This window comes from Ambystoma mexicanum, chromosome 5p (assembly GCF_040938575.1).
Source record: "Ambystoma mexicanum isolate Mex_15411 chromosome 5p, UKY_AmexF1_1, whole genome shotgun sequence".
Taxonomy (NCBI): Eukaryota; Metazoa; Chordata; class Amphibia; order Caudata; family Ambystomatidae; genus Ambystoma; species Ambystoma mexicanum.
The window spans coordinates 786,949,296-786,972,104 of record NC_090930.1 but is presented as its reverse complement, the minus strand read 5'-3'; the positions used below and the strand labels follow the sequence as shown (position 1 = coordinate 786,972,104).

The 22,809-nt window shown below is 46.6% G+C and overlaps 1 protein-coding gene across 3 annotated transcripts in view; it reads left to right on the top strand.

The window, feature by feature from the left end:
* Positions 1-22,809, top strand: part of LRRFIP2 (LRR binding FLII interacting protein 2) — a 1,092,194-nt gene that overhangs the window by 846,875 nt on the left and 222,510 nt on the right. For 2 of the 3 annotated variants that reach the window (XM_069613205.1, XM_069613204.1), the window contains 2 exons: positions 8,849-8,950; positions 9,113-9,245. In XM_069613205.1, the coding sequence (XP_069469306.1) occupies positions 8,849-8,950; positions 9,113-9,245 (235 nt within the window). The remainder of the gene's footprint in view (positions 1-8,848; positions 8,951-9,112; positions 9,246-22,809) is intronic. The other variant, XM_069613206.1, reaches the window with a different exon arrangement.

Below are 22,809 nucleotides of genomic sequence, written 5' to 3'. Positions count from 1 at the left end.
TAGGGATCATACAGGGCAACAGGAGCGAATCTACTGGGACCCAGTATAAAGGCAAGTGGACCAGGTTCTGTCACTGGGCAGACTCGAAGGGCTTCGAGCCTCTGCCATGTTCCCTGGACGACGTGTTCTCCTTTTCAGCGCATCTCACCCATACAGGTGTGCAGGTAGACAATGGCCGCACCTACCTGGCAGCCATTGGGGCATACAGAAACTTGCAGGAGGAGAATATTTTCCTCTTCCAACCCAATTGTCAAGAGACATCTGACTGATTTTGCCAGGCTCTACCCACCCATCAAGAGGCTGCACCCCGTGTGGGACCTCAACATAATTTTGGGATAATGCTCGCCTCCGTGTCTTTAATAGAATCAAGACTTCCTGCACTAAGCGCTTTGGCAATCTTCATTCTATGACAAGACCAGAGGTGAGCATTATGCTTGTTCAAAGCTCTGAACCACTGCCATAGCAAGGTTTTCTACAGGCTTGAAATGGAACGTTCTGAAAACTTGGTCACTAGACCAATCTGCTGCCCTCAGAATCTCCTGCAGCGGAACTCCGGCTGCAAAAGCTCCTGAAGCCATAGACCCTCTTGCCGAGTGCGCTCCGAAGACAGAAATGTCTATGCCCGCTTGTTCCATAACCTCTTTCACCCATCTAGCTATAATAGCTGATGCTACAGCTTTAAACGGCTTCCTATGCGCTATTAACAATTGAGTTACGCCATGTGGTCTCAACGCTGCAGTCTCTGCCTCGTAAGATTTGATGCATTTGGCAACACAAAGCTTGCTATTATTAGGAAAATAAGGATAAGATATAACTTTCTAATTAGTTTTAGTTCGCTGCGCAATGTTAAAGGCTATCCCCTCAGGGTAAAAAATCTTTCTATCAGTCTCTAGAGCCTTCACGTCAGATACTCTTCTACAAGAAACCAGACAGAGTAGAGTAGCTAGCTTCCCGGATAGCTGCCTTCTTGACAGCAGATCGTTTCTTGGCCACTGCTCAAATAGTTGTAATACTTTGTTTACATCCCACAATACTAAGTACCTCGGCCCTGGGGGCTTCGTCATCTTGACACCCTTTATCAGCCGAACTACCGCTGGGTGCTCCCCTACTGGTTGTCCATCTACCAATTCGTGTCCTGCCGATATGGCTGATCTATATACTCCCACTGTCCTGAAAGCTTTCCCTGTAGTCGAAAGGGACGCTAGGAAATTCAATACGTACTCTATTGGTGCTGAAAAGGGAGAAACACTCCTCCCCCTGCACCATAACTCCCAGGCTTGCCACGCGGAACTATAGCTCCAGATTGTAGACGGTGCCCATGATACTTGGATAAGCTCTGAAGCTTCTTCTGAAAGGCCTGACGGGCACCATCTGCGCCTGAAACTCTGCTCGCTATTTCAAGTTGAGGCTGTTGTCTAGGATCAGGGGATGAGGCATGCCTTTCGGATCCACTAGGAGATCTGCTCTGTGGGCTAGCCTCTGCGGGAAATCCTTTGAAATTTCCAGCAGAACTGGAAACCAGGCTTGTGAACTCCATTCTGGCATCACTAAGACTAGCTCTGCTTTGTCCCTGCGGACCTTTGCTAGTGCCCTCGCCAGCATCGCAAAGGGGGGAAAGGCATATAATGGATGTGACCCTTCCAGCTGTGAAGGAAAGCATCCGTCCTGGTCGCTCCCGGATCTAACCTCCAGCTGAAATACTTAGGGAGTTGCGAGTTTAGCCTCGATGCAACCAGATCTGAGTCAAACGGTCCCCATTCCAGTCTGCTACTTGGTTCCTCGTCCCCGGAAGATATTCTGCTTTGACTTCCATCTCCCTCTCTAGGCAAAAGTGCCAGAAGCCCTTTGCTAGTTCTGCCAACATATTAGACTATGTCCCTCCTAGTTTGTTGATATATCGAACTCTTGATATATTGTCCATTCTGAGGAGGATAGAACATTTCGCTCTTTCTCTGGAGAAAGCCTGAATCGCGAAGGAACCTTCTAGCAGCTCCAGGCAATTGATATGTAATTCTAGCTCTTCTTGCAACCACTTTCCCCCTGTCTGCACTAGGCCACATCTTGCTCCCCAGCCTGATCTGCTGGCGTCTGACTCTATAATAATCACCTGTATCTCTCTGAAAATGGAGCACCCGTTCCAGGCTTCCATGTTGCTGAGCCACCATTGGATCTCTTTTCTGCTCTCCTGGTGTAGCGTGACCAACTGGTGATAGCTCCACCCTTCGCGCGGGTATCTTATCTTGAGTCTCTTAAGAGCTCTGTAATGAAGGGGACCTGGGAAAATCACCTGGATCGATGCCGCTAGTAAGCCAACTATCCTGGCTAGATTCCGAAGCGATATAACCGTCTTCTTCAGCGTCTATCTCAAATCTCTTTTTATAGTTCTGATCTTTGTCATAGGTAGCTCTAAGGTGGCCTTTCCTGTGTATCATAAAGCCTAGGAATTCTATTCTTTGGCAGGGAGACAAAGCTGACTTTTCGTGATTTATCAGGAATCCTAAGTCTGATATCAGCGTCATGGCCCATTGGACTTGCTGAAGCAGTCGGTTTGTCCTCGGCCATAAACAGAATATCGTCCAGATATATGATCATTCGCAGCCCTTCGTCTCTCAACGCTGCTGAAAGGGGTCTCATCAGATTGGTGAAGACCCACGGGGCGGAGGCAAGGCCAAACGGAAGCATCTTGAACTGCCACGTCTGCTACCTCCAAGTGAATTGTAGGAAGTGCCGATATTGTGGTGCTATGGTTACTGTCAGATGCGCATCCTTCAGATCTAATCGCACTAGCCAATCTTCCTTTCTGAGTAGGTTGGCCAGAAGATGGATTCCCTCCATCTTGAAGTGTTTGTTAACTAGCCAGCTGTTCAATTCTTTCAAATTGATTACAGGACGCACCTTCCCCTTCCTGTGCACTAAAAACATGTTGCTTAAGAAACCTCATGAATGTTGTTGAGCCCCTTGTATAGCTTGCTTCTCTGCTAGCGCCTGAATCTCTTTGTCTAACAGCTGCCTCTCCTCCTCCGAGCAGATAATTCCTGGCAGAGGTCTTTCCTGCATGGGCAAGCTCATGAAATCTAGATACCCCTGCGCTGTCTGGAGGACCCAAGCGTCTGACGAAAGCTCTCGGCAATTGTGCGTAAATAATCCTGTTCTCCCTGCTAATCGAGGGTAATTCGCACTGCTCTTTCTCACCTGAGGTGGCGTTTTGATGTCTGAAGTAGCCTCTGCCTCTTCTTCCTCTGAAGCTTCTACCTCTGTTCGGAAAGAACAATTCCTGTTGACATGTCTCCCAGTATTGGGCTCTTGGTGCTTGGGGCCTTCTGTTCGAGTTGAACCTGCTGGTCGAACGGCCTCTGAATCGACTGGCCCCGGCAAAAACTCGCCCAGGGAATACTTTTTTAATTGAAGCCTGAGTCTTCTCTAAGGCTGCGTAGGTCCCCACAAACCTGCTCATCTCCTTGACGAAGGTGTCCCCAAAGAGGAGACCCTGGGCGCCTTCTCCTGCCTTGTACAAGGCTAGATCGCCTAGTTTGGTGTCTATCTTAATCAACATGGACTTCCTTCTTTCTGCCGATAAAGCATAGTTCGCATTCCCGTGCAGGCACACAGCGCGCTGTGCCCAGCCTGCGAGAATGTTCGTGTCTACCAGCTCTCCTGTAGTCCATAATTTTGGCTATGGGGTCAGTCAAATCAAGCACTTTGTCTTGGCAAGACCTCCAAGCGCGGTCCATACCTTTCCTGAGGTCCTTGCTTGCCTTGGAAACGAAAGCGAGCATTTTGGGGTCTAGCTTGGGTGTCTCTGAAGCTTTACTGTTGAGCTCTGGCCTGGGGGACTCGGCTCTAAATCGAAACCTCGTTTCCTTATCTAGTGGCTTCCTTATTTTTTGAGCCATGTAGATATCCACTCTAGGTGACGGGGACCATTCAGTGGACCTCAAACATATCCGAAGTATCGTCCTCTGGGGTACACTCCACTGTGCTGGCTTGAAGAGTACCTGTCGCTTTAGGATAGTCTGGTACCTTATCAATGCTTTGAGTGTCCTCCTCCTCCTCCTTGATCGAATTCTTCGGGTGAAGACACAGCATCCCCTATATTTTCTCCCCCTGGTGGGGTGGCTGGGCAAAGCTGATCTGGCCAGGAAGGCGTCTTTTAGTCTGAGAAATGCATCAGCTGCCTCCAGGGGCTTCAATCTTGACCCCTTACTTTAGCCAGCGGGGGTAGAAGAGTGCTTCCTCTTCCGGGCCACCTTACGCCCCCTATTCGTGTCTTCCAGAGGCTTATTGAAGGTCCCCTCTTCAGGATCTTCTTGGAAGCCAGCATTACTGCCCAATATATTCTCGAGAGCCAACAATCTCTCCTGAATGGGTTGTACCCCCTGAGCAACACCTCTGGCAAGGGAGTCCCCACGTACTTTTTTAAAACCGAGATAAATCTGTCTTCTTCCTGCAGCTCTTCCTCCTGCTCCTCATACTCCTACCAATATTCATGGCTGTCAGATGCCATACTGCAGACTTGAATGTGAGACTGTACCCCACCAAGAACTGAGAGGAGAAACTTTCCTGGTGTCTCTGCAGTACAAGCAGCTTGGGAGGCTATGAAAGCGGCACCTCAGATGTGCCTGTTAGCCACTTTCTCTTATTATTTTTTTTTAAATGCCTCTGTAAAAGGAGCGCAAGCGTTCTGAGGAGAAATCCCAGACGTTCGAGAGCTGCGCAACCGTTACGAGCCTCTTTAGCGATAGAAATGGGCTCTGTTTGTACTCCTGCGCATGCGTGCGCATGCGCAGGACCTGCCTTCATGTGGCGCCACAGCCGTCTTCAGCGATCGGCTTCCGTCCGATCGGCCGCGTAATATACCAAACTGGAGGGGAAACGGACCCAAATGCTAGTCATAACGCTCGCGGGCTGTTCCCCTCCAGTGAGAAAAAGAATACTGCTGATTTTCTACACGCGCTGACGCGCGTGCGAAGGTGGAGCTAATTACTTAACATTTATACTCTATGCGCTCCTTGCCACAAACGCTGCGCTTCGCAGTAAACAATGTCTGGAAGAAACTTGCTAATATCAGATAACCCTTTAAATGCCAGCGACGAGCCGGCTCGTCGGTAAAAACCGCTCCAGGTTGCCACCGAAGAGCCGGCTCGTCGGTGGCACTTAAGGGGTTAATGAGGGGGGAAATGTTGGTGGGTTTGGGCGGTGAATACCGCGATTTAAAAAAAAAACCCATTGGCACTGGGGGGGACCTCAATGGCACTTAAGAGGATAATCATTGCTCTGTCTGAATATCATAAAACAAAGCCACTTAACGTGTCCGGCAGCAAAAAAGAAGAGGAAGGCACCTGTAGGCAGGAGTGTCTTATACCAGCAGGAGGGCTCTCATTGGAGGGCGAGACTGAGGCAGGGACTACTAGTAGCAGAGAGCCTCATGGGATTTGTAGTAGGACTCAAGAGGAGGACTGTTTACACTCGGATGTTTTCTGATTTTTTTTTTTTAAATGGTTATATTTGAATTGCTGTGTTGGCAGTAATAAAGAAGATGAAGCATAATGCTCGCCTCCGGTCTTGTCATAGAATTCTCATTTCAATACAGTACCAAAAGCCCTGTCCATGCTTTATCCTCTCTGAAAGGAAAATGCACAACATTTCTAAAGTCCAATCACAATGCACAAGTAACTGAAGCTATATTGCGTACAGGCACTCAAACCTATTCTAGCTCAAATTAAAGCTTAAACCAATAAAACAATCTTATCCATCTCAGTATGTATGGTAATAATCAATGCAAAGCACAAAATCACCTCTATGGGCCAGAAATGTTTTACAATATTCAATAAAGCCAAAACCCATTGCATCTCAATCTATAACATGACTCTAAGGTTTAGCTCTGAGCTAGCACCCCCTTCAACCTCTGCCATGGCATCAGCATAAGCACTAGCTGCAGCCCTGGCTTTTGGGCTTGCAGCATATTTATAGGGTCTATCGCTGGGAAATCCTCCTTACCATAAATGCTGTCCCTTGGTGGGTGAATCCCCTGCTTCTGAATCTAATTTAGAATTCTCTTCCCTATTCAATTGTATGATATATGATGTAGGTAAACAATCTGATCTGTACCTTCCCTCAGCTTCTTGCTAAATTATCAAAAGGCCATAAATGTCCCTAATTCAAGGACCTAGATCAACATCCATCCAGAGTTGTTTTGTCTTAGCTCTTAAGCAGAATGCTGCTTATTCCTTCAACAATGAAAATGGAGTGGATTGAACGCACTGCCTACCCATTAAAGCGATTTGTTAAATGTATGCATATGGAGTTTTGTACTGGCCTGCTCATAACTACACATGTAAGCTTGTTTGCATGCATGCATATATGTGATCAGGCTGCTTAGCGCTTTGCTATATTAAATGCTAACCTGAATGAATGAATGAAGGGGCGTATGTTAACACAGAAACTCACTTCTCACACTACTACTAAAAGCTCTTGCTATGTAGCTACTTTGCAATACAGTGCTAATATAGGCTTCTAGGAGCCTCTTTGAGCACGAAAGCACGTCGAGTACATCATTGCTGTTTTCAGCACTACTGTTGCTAATCTAAGTATTGCAGTGTATGCAATACGTATTAAGCATGTATCACCCTACTTGCTCTTTCCCTTAAAGGCACTACATTCAACTCTGCCCTTTAAAGCCAATGCTATTTCTACTATTATGAAGGGAAATTCTGAGATGAGATGGTGTCTCACCTGTTGCCCCTACCTCGCATGGCAGAATGGGGTGAAATATCATGACAATACAGGTTTGTTCTCAAGGCTGTCATCTATTACAAACACATTTCCTCAACTACAGAATCGAACACTAGCACAGTATGGTTAATAACTCAATATAATAAACACTACATCTGTTAAATTACACAAGACTAACAGGGCATAGAAAGAATATTGATTGTCATGTCTAGTCAGTCCAGATCTGCAGAGCACATTCTTTTGCTGAAAATGCACATTTCTCGTCAGCGCAAACTTTCAAAATTCTTTGCAGAATTTAGAAATCCCATGTATATTTAGAAATATTGGAACAGTTTCTGCAGATTTCCCCTCTTAGTGTAACACAAATGTATGCAACATGATTCTGCAGATTGCCACAGGATTTCCATAGATATGGATTGCTTCTAAGCATGTCTGACTTACTCAGATCAATAAATAATTGTAGCAAGTACCTACTTTCTTAGTCCAATTTACACAAAACAGCACCATATATTTAGAACTGTGGTTTGGCAAATGGTTACTAGTGTCATCTTCTCAGCCGACTACTTTTGGTTTGCATAGCTTTGTTCAGGATCCAGAAAAATAGGATCTTGGGATTTCCATTTCCGCATAAATATAATGATAGCAAATCTATTATGTAATGTTGCGAATTATTTGAAGTCAGCCTTCTTTCTGATCACTAGATTAGACCACCTTGTACCCTAAAGTTGCTGGAATTTATGCCACGCATTGCTATAATTTGCATGGTCTTCAAGGAATCTAGATCTGTAAATCCTGCAGCATCCGTTAAGGTGCCTATGTGTTATTTCTATTTAACCTCCTTTTCAAAATGCAGAATTGGCGCATAGTCTCTCTGAAATTAGTTCATTTTAGGGTGAATTATTCGCAACGGTACACCAGACATGTTGGTACTGTGATGTTTGTAGAAATTAGAACAATTGCTGGATGCTGTGTCGAATTTAAGTCAGTGGATGCTTATCTAAAAGATGCTACCTTATAGCTGTCGATCAAAGTACTGTAATTTGGAATTTAAAAAAACACTAGCCATGGTGCTCTTCCTCATTGAGGTGCCTTCCACAGATTCGTGTGTGAATATAGAGATGGAGGTTTGGGTAAACAAACCAGGATAATTCCTCCCCCTGTCCAAATGTCACTTGAGTTTTGGCATTCTTTCCCAATTAACTAAGTGGTCCTTCATTTCTTACCTCCTCTCATGCTCAAACTCCTTGTTCTTTGTAGAATGTCTGTGCTAAATTGCAAAAGAGAACATGTATTAACTAATCATGGTCTGAGATGAGGTCTGTGTGCTATCCAACTAGGACTATGATCTTGGTGAGGAAAGGCTTTCTTAGTCGTCTGGCTTTCCGTCCTTTTATTCATGGACCTCAGCAGCTAAGATTATTTCTTGAGTAGCTTGCTTATCCCTGTCCTTCTTATCCATTTTCCACACGATCCATCAAGCCTCGCAAAATCTATTCAACCACTTGCATAGTAGAGTAGTTTTTATGAAGTTAGAGTACCATTTACATCGTTTTAGACATGTCTGAATGAAATTGTTAGGTTTGAAACGTTTATTGGACATTAAATGCAAACTCACTTTGCAGTAAACCTCAAACGCATTTCACTGTGCATGGCTGGCCTTTGGGTGGCAGCATGTTTGTCACCCATCGCCAAGTGTCAAGCGGCCTTAGATCGAGTAGGTAAACTAAGTTGCTCAACCTGCAGGTTTAGCAGGATTGTAAAGAATGTGCAAGGCCTGGTGAATTGGAAGACCTGAGTTGAAAGTAAAGCAAAATGTGCTGTTTTCCACAATGACCTTGTTTGCCAATGTCTCTTTAATATACGTCCCAACTACCTTCAGTCTAATTGCTTTGATATATTTTTAGAATCAATTGGCAATTCAATAAGTGCTGTGGTTTGCTTGTATATAGAATGAAGATTTCTGCATACAATTTTTTACATTGCATGTTTTCCCACTTTTATCCTTTCTGCATGTATTTCTTATCGTTCTTTCTGCACTTTATTTCATGCCTTTTCTCTGCCCTTTATTTCATGCCTTTTCTCTGCCCTTTTCCCTTTGCTTCCTGCCTGTACCCAGGCTCTAGAGAGGCAGAAAGAGTACTTTGACTGCATTAGGAATGAACGAGACGAACTCAGAAATGAGTTGTTTGACCTGAAAGAAAAAATGAAGACAGAAGAGGTATTGTATGTGGAGTCCAATCATACTCTATTAGAAAAATGTGATGGGTGCCCTGTAATGTTAAAACCAGAGTTTGCATTAAAGCTTTGTAAGATATGAGTAATATTAATTTCTTTCTGACATCAAACATTTTGTAAACATGTATTTTTTTTTTCTCTTCAGAAACATGGGTTAGTAATTATCCCTGACGGAACACCTAATGGTGATTTAAACCATGAGCCAGTGGTAGGTACAATCACTGTGGTGTCACAAGAGGCTGCTCACGTTTTGGAATCTGCAGGCGAGGGACCATTAGGTAATATTTTCTGAATTATTTTCGTGAATAAACTAAAAAGCATAACACTGTATCCTGTGTAGTCATTCTGTTGTCGTTGGGTACTACTTTCACCAGGTTGTATTGTATAGTATTACCTTGTGATAGAATTCTACACTCTCATCTTTTTATTGCTGTTGAATGGGGCTGGAATGGTTAGAAGTGTTATGACATTGTTTTTAAGGTTGAGACAGAGGTGACAGTTGTGCAGTAATAAGATAAATAAGTTAGTCTTAATAGCCAGTTGATTACCCAAAAACGTAATATTCATGTTATTAAAATTAAAAATACATGTATCTTCTAAGTATCATTTGCGGCGTTGATGAAAATCATCTCCACTCTCTATTCTTGTATCTGCTACACCATCTAATTTGCAGCAATCAAAAAATGATTTCCTCATAAAAATGCTGATGTTTTGTTGCTGTGTATTTTTAAAGACGACTTTTGACAGTTCCTGGACAATATCTGCAATTACTTTGTTCAGTTGCAGGTTGGGGATGTTTTAGTGCATCTATCTTATTTCTAAATCAAGTTTTGTATTAACCCGTGTGTTGAATGCTTTTCTATTAATATATATGTTTAAACACTTAAGTGTTTGCCCTGTGATTTCCGTTCAGACCAATTTGCAAACCTACATGTTTTTGTCCTTGACACAGTTGTAAACATTTTAAGGAATGCCATCCTCTCCTCAATTGTACAATCTCTTCAGAAATCTTTTAGTCCTGCTTATGGAAGGAAGGTGCATCGGTGGTAAACATTTACAGAATGTGCTTTTGTCTTCATTTTTTCGGTTACGAATGACCGCTCCTCACTTCTTTGATCACCAGTTTATTGATCTTTCACTGGACCGGGCAATTGTATGGTGATTGATTTAGGCAAGCCTAACCAAAGAAAAGCAAGTGTATTTCTTTTAGTGTTTGGATTGCTTTGGCAAAGTTCACAATGAGTACGAAGGGGCTTGGAGGTATATAGTATTTACAGAAGTTCTAGTCTATCATTGTAACCAACTTATCCTTTGCATGTGAGATTGGTTTTACTAGGTTTTTACTTGTTCTAAGGATTTGTAAGTCTGTGGTGCCCATCAATCTCGTGTGCGTTTCATCTTGCGTTTGTCCCTTGTGTATCATTTTGTATAACAACTGTGTCCCATTTCCTTTTCTCCATACTTGTGGGATATCTGGGCATCTGTGATCTGGACCCAAATGCGCTCTTTACACACATATTGTACTTATTAAAGAAATGCAGGTGGAACACTTTCATGGAGGCAGAAGGCGAGTGAATATTCACAGCACACTCCAGCTCTGTCCCCTTACCCTACACTGGCTCCAAACATCAGTTCTTTTCTCTGTTGACTTGCAGCTGAACACGTCCGTCAAGGCTGGATTTCTTCACCTGAAATGTTCCTGCTGCATGCCCCTCCAGCCCCTTCCTCTGCACTTTGGTTTCTCTGCCAATCGTTCCTATGGTGCATGACTTCAAGTAATGTTCCTCATGCAGCCAATTATTTTCTGAAGCCGGTTATCACCATCTTTGCCTTCAGTACCTAGGCTTGCTTATGTGTGGCTTTGGCAAGATGACTACTGCTCTGCAGGAGTACAGGTGGGAGTAGTGGCTAAACCACCTACTCAACCCTAAACTACTACTAAACTAGCAGCGATTCCCAATCCTAAAGGTAGAGTAGACAGATCCTGACAGGTTGACCTCCTTCACCTTTTATGGTAATGTAGGCAGAGGTGAGGCTGTCCACTTCAGGAGGGGGTCTGAGGTGATACAAGTAGTAACCCAAATAACATAAGTACGATGGTCCAAAAAAAAGAATGCCTAATCAGGGTGCTATAAAAATATAAACCTTTTCGTTAAATACAATGGCAATCAACTGAAAAACCTACCCCTGTAATAGAAAATGGAGCATGCAGAATTTTGTGAAAGGGCAATCACAGTAGATGAGCTGGGCTGTTAAGGCACAAGGTTGGGGTTGTGGGTGCTGTAGCTGCAGTCGCGCTGCTGTAGAGCTGATGTCTGAACCTTTCGAGTGGATACGATCACTCTGGCAGGTTCGATAGTCATTTCGCAGGTGCTGGCTCCCGAAGGGTTGAGTCGGCTATAAAGATGGCGGGATAATGTTTTTCTATGGTTTGGAGTAGTGGTTGAATCTTCAGTGAGATGATGGCTGCTGCTGGGTTGAGTCTCATTTAGTGAACCCCTTCTCCCCCAACAGTGCACAGTTCGAGTCTCTGGGGACCTCATATCTCAACATTGCCGTCAGCCTATCTATACACTTTCCCCACAAGAGCTGCACCTGTGTATACTCCCGCAATATATGGAAGAACGTGCCTCCAGGTCTCCCGCACCACACACATTCATCATTTCCTCCCCAGTCATGCAGCATTGTGCAGGAGCAGTAAACTCGGTGCAGAATCTTCTATTGCACTAGGTGCAACCTGGTTGATTTCCCTAGTGGACATCAATGCCCCACTCCTCCGGGGCCAATGTGCCCACATGAGGTATGTCTACACTCTTAATGCCGTCTTCCACTCCATGCCACTAGTCAGGTTTAAATGTCAATTATCTATAGACTAGTCTTATAAAGATGATGGGTTGGTTCATCATGTTATGTGTAGATCTGAATGCAACTTGTTTGAATAAGAATGGAGCTATGATAAAATCTGAGGGGACAGGTCTGACCCAGTCTGAGGAGAGGCCTGGCTTGGATGAAACTAATGGCTTCACGAGATTTGCATATTTAGGACTGACATTTTGAAGGAGACCTTGAGGGACAATCAACCTGGGCACGGGATGATCAATCGGCAACAATAGACTGTCTTTGTGTCAAGACCCATATTGGCTTTTGTTCATAATTTTGGTATAGTTAGAGCTATATCTAGGGACCACGACCTGTTAAGGCAAAAGGGCCAATGTCATGGTTTCGTCGATAGACGTTGTTCAGGGTGGTAACCTTCTAAAAATGAGTGGAAAAACATCAAACCTTTGATTAAAAAAAGGGCCTGAAACACGGTTGTCCGCTGGCCCCGACCCTCTTTAATCTCTTCTTGGCAGACTTGGAGACTACACTAAGCCAGGCAAGAAGTTTCCCGCCAAAATTGGGCGGCACACGAGTCAGCAGGCTGCGGATGACTTAATCCTGCTGGATCAAACCGAGGTGGGGTTGCAACGCTAGTTGAATACATTGGAGGAATATGTTGGGGCAAATAATCTCTTGATAAATACCAAAAAGACCATTTATTTTTTAACCCAGTTGAAACCGAGGGCCATACAACCAAAACTCTTCATATGGGAGCTCGGAACTGAAAGTTAAGGCATATAAATACTTGGGAGTCTATATAAATACAAGTAAGGGGGTGCGGGGGCAGTGTTGCGTGGCTAACAATATGGCCGCAGCCTAAGAAGCTCCGGCGATGACAGTTGCATCCTTTCTGAAATCCTCTGCTCCATGGCCACACTCACCCCCTGAAACTGGAGCACATATACATGACCAAGTCGGACTCCACTTGATCCAGGTGATTTGCTGGGAGACACAACTCTGAGGGCGTAGTGGAGCTCTTCTCTGCGGCGGTCCTGGCCTAGCTCTCGTGGACTGCTGGGAGAGGAGCATGAAGACAGCGTACCACAACGGCGACTAACAGGCGAATAACAGCTCTACCTGGCGCCCAGACGGCCACCACGACATCCTACCCTTGCGCTGGTGTGCAGAGTGATCCTCGTGACCAGAGCACAGGCATATATACTGACCGCGACCCTGCAGCGATACCAGAGTACGTGGAAGACGGAAGGACCCGGGCTGGGTGCTGGCAGGGGGAGGCAATTTGCAGCGGTCAACATCCCACAGCAGCGAGAGATGCGCTGAACATAGACAGCAGCTGGAGGCGGGGGGAGCCCTGAGAGACTTTGTGGTTCCCGCTCACCTACAACGGTAAGCTCTAGCGGAGGCCGGCGCGCACTCCCCCCACCCGAACCCTGGCTATAGTGAGGCCCTGGTGTTAGCCCTACTCACCCGTTGCTGAAGCGCATTGTCTGCGGGTGCCGCAGCTCCTCCTGGGGCCGTCACTGAGGGGCACTCGTCCCTCTGCAAGCGATCAGGCAAAAGCATACCTACACCAATAATGGGCAGAGCAGTTCCCCGGGTGGCCCTTCACCTCCCCGAGACAGAGTGCACGCTTGGGCTCTAGGTTGGGCTAACCGCAGATAATCCAGACTGGGGGAGGCACTACCAGACCCTAGTCTCCCCGAAATAGGCAGCATCTGAATAAATTAGACTGTAAGCAGGAGCGCTGATCTCTACTAGTTATCGGGAAAATCCACATATAGCACAGTGCACGTGGTATTGCTGTGAAGAGACATACCGTGCTACGATAAACAGCAAGAGGATCCATCTGAGGTCTACTGAGTGGATTGAGGGCACGATGGGAGAGGCGGCTGTCCCTGCATGCCTGACCCATCCTTGCCTGGCAGGGGTACTGGGGCATGAACCCACCCCATCACGTGAGGGCACCCACACACAGACAAGGAACACGGTCCCCACATCCACCAGAGGGCTACAAACCCACCAGGACTAGACTGTCCGCAGGCTACTGATTCACGCACCTCCTCCAAACTCGCACAGAGGGCATAGCTGAGCTAACTACCTAATATCAGTTGGGGCCCCAGGGGTGGTGACGCCTGACTTAAGAAGCAAGACCAGAGACCGAGAGCCCCTGGGACGAGTGGACACAATAAGTGCGATCGAGCTGGGGACTCACCGCCGGGAGACAACCTTGCCACTCCAGGGCTAAGGGTGGAGACCGTATTGCGGGGTACAAGTGCAATTTCACCACGACACAGCTAGCACCAATGCTATTACTGGCGGAACAGCTCCACAACCCCAGGTGACTTCCGATCCACGACTGTGTGCAAGCAGAAAGTATCACCCTCCGCTAGGCAGTGAGGTCGACCCTGTTGAACATCTCAACTAATCAAAGCATCATAAAGGTGACAAAGATCCCCCGCCCTGGTCCAATCCCGATGACCTCCAGGCAGAAAGCATTATGCACCATGAAAAACAGGCGAAGGTGCACAGGACAACAACCGGGAGGCGCTACAGGAAACACAAACGCTGACCCACGAGGGGAGCCCTACTAGGAGGCAGTTGCACCATAGTGAGTCCTAAAAAGCAGGCCAAATTTGATCAATTCGCTCGTATGGACCAGTCGCAACCAGCAACATCCCAGGAACAGAGCCAAACACCATCCCAAATAGACGTTGCAGCCCTGAACCAAACACTATTAGCCTTGAAAGGTAGCACTGACAACCTAGGGGCTAAGATCGATGCCCTGACGTGTAAAGTGGACATGTCGGCCATACAAATTGCCAAATTGTGCGGATGTGTGTCGGAAGCTGAACAACGTATAGGAGACGGAGAAGACAAGGTGGCCACCCTGCAACGTGAAATGGCGGAACTATAACAGTCCATCAAAGTAATGGCCAAGAATGAAGATTTAGAAGGGCGATCAAGGTGGAAAAATAGCCGCATCATAGGCGTCCCAGAGTCAACCCCGATCGATAACACAGAAGTTTGTGGAAACCTTACTGATCAAACTCCTAGACAGCGCCCCCCCTCACGTCCATGTTTATGGTGGAGCGAGTGCACCGATAACTGGCAGCCAAGCCCCCTCCCGGTGCACCGGAACGCCCGATTATAGCTAAAATATTCAGCTATAGGGACAGATATGTTCCTATGAGCAGCCAGAGAAAAGGGTGATCAATTTGGGGTTATTTTACATTTCGGCTGTTCCCAGACTTTAGTCCAAAAGTGCAGGAGCAGCACCAGACCTTACAGGCTAATAAGAATATCTTGCTCAAAGAGGAAATGCGATACGCCATGCTATACCCTGCAAAATTGAGAGTGTAGCATAATGATACAACCACCTTCTTCACCTCGCCGTAGTCAGCAGAACGCTTTGCAATGAACCTTCCTGACCCTGGAGGCTCACCGGAACAATTACCCAGTTGATCCTGACATTTAACAGGAAAATGTCCTGGGTCACAGGGCCCCAACCCCGATGTTGAATAGGTTCCAGGGGCGCTGAGCAGGCCCAGAGAGCACCTCGCAATTGCTGTGGCCATATGGCGTCTGTTGACTGCCCCTAGCGCTCTGCTCGCCGCAGCCACTGCAGACTTGTTAAGTAATGTTAAAGTGGGAAGTTGGGGGAATGGGTAGGGGATGGGAGCCAGTAGGTTATTTTTTCTGACGTGGGAGGGTGTGGGTGTGTTTGGGGGATAGCGGGGGGAGGCACCAGTTATCCACATCAAAGTTAAGTTACCTGGGTTGATGTGGAAGACAGGGAGGCTCACACACGATATGCACATCAAGTTCACACGGCGAGAAACAGTCGCATCGCATCTGCCCATTTATACAAAACCGAAAACCTACTATTGACATGGACAGCGATGCACAACCCACACTATGGGTACCCTACCCTTAAGTGAGAAATGAAACGCAGCACTATCTATGCTCACCTGGAACATACGGGGGCTTACCAACCAGAGAAAACCTGCTTGATGGCTAACAATAGCAGAAATCTGAGTTAATGTACTAAGCTTGCAGGAAACACACCTGGCTAAGGGGACCCTCTCCCGAAACTGGCAGGTTGGGGCGTTCATAGATATGACTCCTCTTACACCTCGCTCTCCTATGGAGTGGCTGTTTACATTCATGGGTCCTTGCAGTATAATTTACACAAGCAGATTTCGGATGAGGAGTTGATGGTACATCATACCGGCGGGGGAGATGCACTATACAAAATTTCTACTCATAACCATCTACGCACCCAACCTGGACTCCCCATGGTTTTTCCATCAGTGCACTAAACACATCCACAGATTACCCAATTATGAAATCATATGGGTGGGCGATTTCAACATGGCCCTCACTTTGGAAATGGATAGGTCCGTAACTACTCAACAATCTCTTCCCAAGCAGTCAAGGCATGGTCTTCCATCACCAGTTACCATGGGCTACACAACATACGGTGCGGAGCACACCCACTCGGGGGTTCATGGTAGCTCTTCTAGGATAGATTATATCATGGCCACTGCCTCTATCAATAGGAAGGTCTCGGAAGTAATTATACTCCCCCGGACATTGTCTGATCACTCACCTGTGCCGGTCCGACTCACAAATCTCATGAGAACCCGGGGACAGCTCCGTTTGCGGTTAGCCACAGCCCTAGAAGATATCTTTTCACACAGAGATTAGGCAGAACATATAGACCTACTTCCAGGCCAATGTGGAATCGGTCCCAGACACAGGCACGGTGTGGGAGGCATTCAATCTATATGTAAGGGGGTGCTGTATCTCTAAGGAAGGTGGCGTGCTGAAAGCAATATGAGGATCCATGCGGACACTGGAAGGAACCGTACAGGAACTAGAAAATATGCAGGGAATCCTAGACACTCCTGAACTGCAACGGGATCTGTAGACTCAGAGAGAGGAACTCGCTCCGTTGGCAACCAAGGAAGAGGGGTATCTGGGAGACCCTATAGTTGCAGCAAGATACGGGGAGGGGTACCGCCCCAGCAGGACACTAGCCTGGGCCATTAAGCGAGAACACCAAACCACGCCCATAGTTTAGGTCGAGGACCGGAATGGGACTCTCATTAAAGACCTTGAGGGGATCAATAATGCATTCCGAGAGTACTATGACCGGTTGTACACTTCACGGCCCAGTGCGGGGCACAACGCACTAATGAAATCTTGATGAGGTCGCTGTTGTGGCAACTTGCGCAGAAACACAGACCCCACACCATCAGGGGACAAGGACAAGGGGTAACAACTTTAGATTGTCCCTTTGGGACAATACAGCATAAAGTACCCAGTTGGACTCAGTCCTGGTGCCTTTGGCGCCAGGCTCATGAACAAATATAAACTGACACACTTTGTTTGGTGCAAAGTGCTTTATTTTACATGCAGGCATCTCCACAAGCATTTGTTCGGGCGTGGCTGCTGGGGAAGGCTGGATTGCACGTGTAGCATCCTTAGGAGTGGCAGGGTGGGGCTGGTGAGCCAAGGCTATTAGGCGTGGCCAGAGCTAGACTATAAAAGCCCGCCCAGCCTTCTGGCAAGTGTTTTGCGTTATTCTGCACTGATGGCAGCGTAACGCTCACCGCCGCCTGAGCGCATCTTACCTTTGTTTCCAGCGACCAGCATCGGCATCTTACCTTTGTTTCCAGCCTCAACACTTACCTTGGAACCTGCTTTCGTCGGCATGCATCATCGGGGACTCGGACATTCATCAGTCATCTCCAGACCTCCGGAAGGCAGCACTCAAACTCCAACATCGCGGCACGGCGAGCAACCCTGCAAGATAAAAGATGAAGACAAGTATAGAACTCTCAAAGACATTGCGTTTAAAGTCGCGCTTTTGACAAATGTGCGCTTAATCTTAAACCAACACTCACCTGCTGTCGGAGCATCGCGGGCTCCATTCTCTTCCATTTTGGCCTTGCTTCATGCACCGCAACTACCGCAGGGCCGCAACTTCGCCTGTGGGGAGAAAGCGGAAGAAGGACAACATTAAAAGACATGGACAATAATCAGGAATCAACATCACAATATTTTAAAGCCTTAAGACACTTAACATCAGGAGTGGCTTAGCCACAGATGGACTGGGCTGCCGCCTACAATGGGCCAGTGAAGGAACTCGGTCCATCAAGAGCACCCCTGCAGTGAGAAGCAGGACGGAGAGCTCAGCATTAATCAACGGGTGAGCTTATATGGGTCTGCGCATGCTCACCACATTTTGGGAAGAAGGGTTCGAGAGGAAGAACAGTTGCATAGCAGCATACTCACAATCTCTCATCTCCACGCAAGAGCAGTGTGCCCAATCGCTGCAGCCCAAAGCATATGTGCAGGGGAAGGTACCTGACAAGGGTGACCCATTTCCAGGGAGGGCTGTGACCGTGCCCCAACGTCCCCGCAGAGACAAGGTGAGTGTAACAGTCACCCTGGGATGGTTGGATCAGGAACAAGGGGGAACCCTAAACGTCCCGATATCCGAGGAGGAGATCCGAAAGGCAATATTGTCCCTCCATAACGGTAAAGCTCCCGGGCTGGACGGAAAAAAAAACAGCAGAGTTTTAAAAAACTTACATAGACCTGCTAATCCCTTAACTCCTGTGTATGTATGAAAATGCACTATTGGGAGGCACCCTCCCAGAATCCACCAGATCGCGCTAGTAAGAGTACTTCTAAAACCCGACAAGAACCCCCGACAAATGGCGTTTTACAGAAAGTTATCTTGAATAAATGCTTACAACAAAACACTTGCCAAGATACTGGCAGACTGCATGCTTCCGCCCATGCCTGCACTAATCCTCCCTGACCAAGCTGGTTTCATCCCAGACCAATCAACCCAGCACAACCTGAGACGCCTGGTCACCCTGATTCACCCTGATTCACAATGTGAACCCAAAGGTACCAGTGGCGGTTGCGGCCCTTAATGCAGAGAAGGCCTTTGACTGGCCCTTTCTGTTTTGAGGTCCTTCAGTGCTCTGGATTCAGCCTCACATACAGCCGGAGGGTCAAACTGCTGTATACGCCCCCTGAGTGGTGGTATGCATGAATGGGGTCGTCTCGGAGTATATGTATCCCTCTCGAGGCACACGCCAGCGTTGCCATTTTTCACCAATATTGTTCGCTCTTGCAATGGAGCCACCGGCCTGCCGCATTCGGGAATTGCATGCACACTGTGAGATCCGTATACATTCACACCTATCCCCCCCCTCCTCCCCGCTCCCCCGTAACCCAAGAGATTATCTGATTCAGGGAACTCTCGGGCTTAAGAATCAACTGGAACAAATCTGAGATCCTTCCCCGACACCTGGGGTACAGCGAGATGATCTGGGGGGTAGGGGGTGAATTCCGCTGGTGTCCCCAAGGGATACGTTACCTAGGCATTATGGTCTCTACAAAGGTCACCAACCTTTATAAGGACAACTACGTGAAATTACTTGAGACCCTAGAACACAAAGTGGAATCATGGCTCCTACTGCCTTATCTCAAAGGCTGCTCATATTGCCCTAGCCAAAATGGTCATTCTCCCCAAGCTATTGTACATTTTCAATAATGTGTCAATATGGGCTCCCCCCGCCCCCCCTTACTTCTGGACCCGTGTTAGAAGCATGATGACCTGGCTAGTATGGTCTGGTAGACAGGCCAGGATAGCATACGATACCCTCACAAGACCATATGAACAGGGTGGCCTGTCGTACCCAGACATGTACCTATATTACCTGGCAGCACAGCTTCAATTCACGGCAGAGTGGTAGTCCCCCACAACCGACACCCTGCATTCCCTCATGACCAAGGCACTTACTAGCCCAAATGATCTAATGGGGCTCATCATGGGAAACGGGGGGGCAACGCCCCGACACGAGATTCAACCCATAGTGGTGACATGCAAAGCCTGGAAAGTAATGGGCCAACTCCTGAGAACAGAATCCTGCTATCTCCCGGACATCCCGGTGTATACCATTGTTATAACATTGTTGGAATCCCTCTCGCACATGAAAGATCATTTCAATTGCATTTCCAGTCTCTGGGGTTCCTGACCCAAGGGGCCATTACTCGAGGGGCACAAAACCAAATGGCTTAATTTTCCTCAAGCTCCTAAGCCCCACCCTGCACAACTGTGTTTAACCCACTGTCTGCCAGGAAACTAGTCTCGACCATCTACAATTTGATTAGGGGCGAGAAGGTGGTGAGGGACTGACCCTTCAGAAGGAACTGGGAGGACACGCTGGGTACACCACTGAGTAAGGAACAATGGAAGACTGTCTGCTTACAGACCCGCACCTTGTTCATGAACCACCGGTTTAGGTGATTTATTACAAATTTCTACAAGTATACTATTCCACCCCTCAAACTGAGCCGGTTTTTCCCAGACAGGTCACCCTTATGTATAAAATGTGGCTCAGAACCAACAGACTTTTACCACGTAGTTTGGTCGTGCCCACCTGTCAGAACCTTCTGTGAAGAGAATGAGGGGGCAATGTCTGAAATGTGTCCTACGACACAAAACTACTCACCGGAACTATGGCTTCTAGCACTAATTGACGATGGGTCCCACACTGAAAAGGTGCTGCTAGGCATGGCCACAGCTCGATACCTGATAGCACAGACCTGGGGGAAAAATACTGCTCCCACATTCACCAGGTGACTGGATACCATGAGCACATGCGAGCAAAGGGAAACTTGATATGCATCAATGCTCCCAATCAGCAGTCGCCCATTTGACTACTGGCCCCTTTTCCGTCAATACTATGCAGACGTACAACCGAGGGTACAAACCCCCGACGCAACTACTTAAATAGTAATGATACTTGAGGACGGGGAAGCACCCTGCCAATCCCAGCCTGGGGAAGTGCAATAGCGATATGGGTCATGGTCTATGAATGGTACCCCCGTACGGTGAGCATTAACTTTGAATAGATATGTGCCGAAGTCCCCTGAAAGATACCAATAGTGTCCATCACCACCATGGGACATAAAGGAATGTGTACTTGCTGTAACTACGCGACGTGGTAAGCTGACAAATGTAACACCATGTCTGGAATCCTTGTGAGCCTGTGTCATGGGGGGGAGGGGTAGAGGGGTGGGATGCAGGGGTAACGAGTAGAGGTATTGTTATGCATTTGTTGGTTGAAAATCAAAAAAGAAAGTAAAAAAAAAAATACAAGTAAGGAGTCGTCCCCAGTAGAAGAATATTTACGCAGTAGAACCCTGATGTTGGCAAACCAGGCAGTTCTAATAAAAAAGGAAGTTTGGGAGATTCTCGATACTGGCAGTTCTAGAGTTCTATAAATTAAAAGATTGCTACAGTAACTTACGGAGCAGAATCATTGTTTGGTGTCTTGGGGGGGGGGGGACTTTGGTCTATTTTAGAGGGTATTTTCTGAGAAAGGGTCCTAAGAGTGTGTAGATCAACCCCAATTCAGGTGTTGAGGCAGGAACTGGGATTTACTTCCCTGTGGACTGTCGAGCAATGGAAGAGGTTATAATTGTACAGGAAGTGCATCCTAGAAGACTCAGTGGAAATATTTGCGATTTAAAAAAGAGATGGTCAAAAGCAATAAGAAAAGGTTAAGACGATGGATTTCGTCATGCTAAAAGCGACTGGAAAGACTCGACATCTCAGACGACCTAATGAGAAACCAGGGCAAAGTAAAAACTAAGTTATTGGGACTGGACTGGATACTAACACTAGAGGCTACACGTGAGTTCAAATTGTTCTATCTGAGGCATGGGCAGTGGGCTTGGTTCCTAAGTACTTAAGTGTCCAAATAGGTACTATGGAAGCCAGCTCATGAGAATCTGCCTAAACCTGCTTCCAACTAAGGTAGTCACCTGCATACAAATTGAGAGGGTGTAAGAGATTGGAAATGTAAGTTCTGCAGTAACAGTGAGGTGGTATAGTCGCTAAACCATATTGTGCTTTTTTTCTACTTGCCTAAGGGACAAAAGAACACGTTTTTAAGGGATTTTTAGATGGCACAAGCACTTAAACACCAGTAGAATGATGGGAGGTTTAATAAGTGGGGAAAGGACCTCACTGGTTTTAGCTGTAGTGGAATTAAGGCTTGTATTATCTGAAGGAACCGAGAGTGTTCTAATGTGCTGTGACTTTTGTTTTCTATGTATAGTGGCTTCCATTCTCTTTTCTCCCTCACTTTCCTCTTTTAATCCCTTCTACCGAGTGGAGCGTGTTTCTCTTTTATGATTGTTATTGGAATTAGACAAATGTGTTTTAATTTTTGCTAAAAAGTTTGTAAGGAATTAAATGCAAATACACTTTTTCTTTTAAATGGTCTTTAAGCAAATGATCATCTTCAGCTCTGCCTTCATTTATGGATGATTAAGGTCTACACAGTTGTGAATAATGCTCCACCCCATAAAAATTACTGCATATTATGTGACAGACTGTAGACCATCGTCCCTGGTCAAAGCACTTGTGTACATATTGCTCAAAGTTTATTTGCAGTTTGCTTTGAATAAGAATCTACATTCAGTTAAATGTTTTCTATCTCTAGGTAGAATCATATTGTAACCCCATAAAGAGCGCACCATTTTTCTAAACACCATCATACCTCAGTAAACCTGTGCCCCATATGATTCCACCTCCTCCAGCTCGTTGCTCCAAATGGTGGCTTGCTCTCTTTCCTCCATCTTCTCCTGCCATATGAGGAACTATTATTGGGTGGGAGTAGTGAGGGGGAGGACTTAAGGTGGGGACTTGATTTTTTTTTATTTCTCTGTAGTGCCTGTACACCAGGCTCAGAGCATTGTCCCTGGTCAAAGTGGTCCTGGACAACGGCAAGGGCATTGTCTGGTTATGACTTTTAGGGCCAAGGGCAGAGATGCCAATTTGTCTCCTCCCGCCGCTGTCAATGCTCACACTCTTAAGGACACAAGCTCACAAACACTTTCTGTGCCGTAAATCCTCTCAATCACACCCAGATTTCCTCGTTACAGCACCATCTCCACCTCCTCACC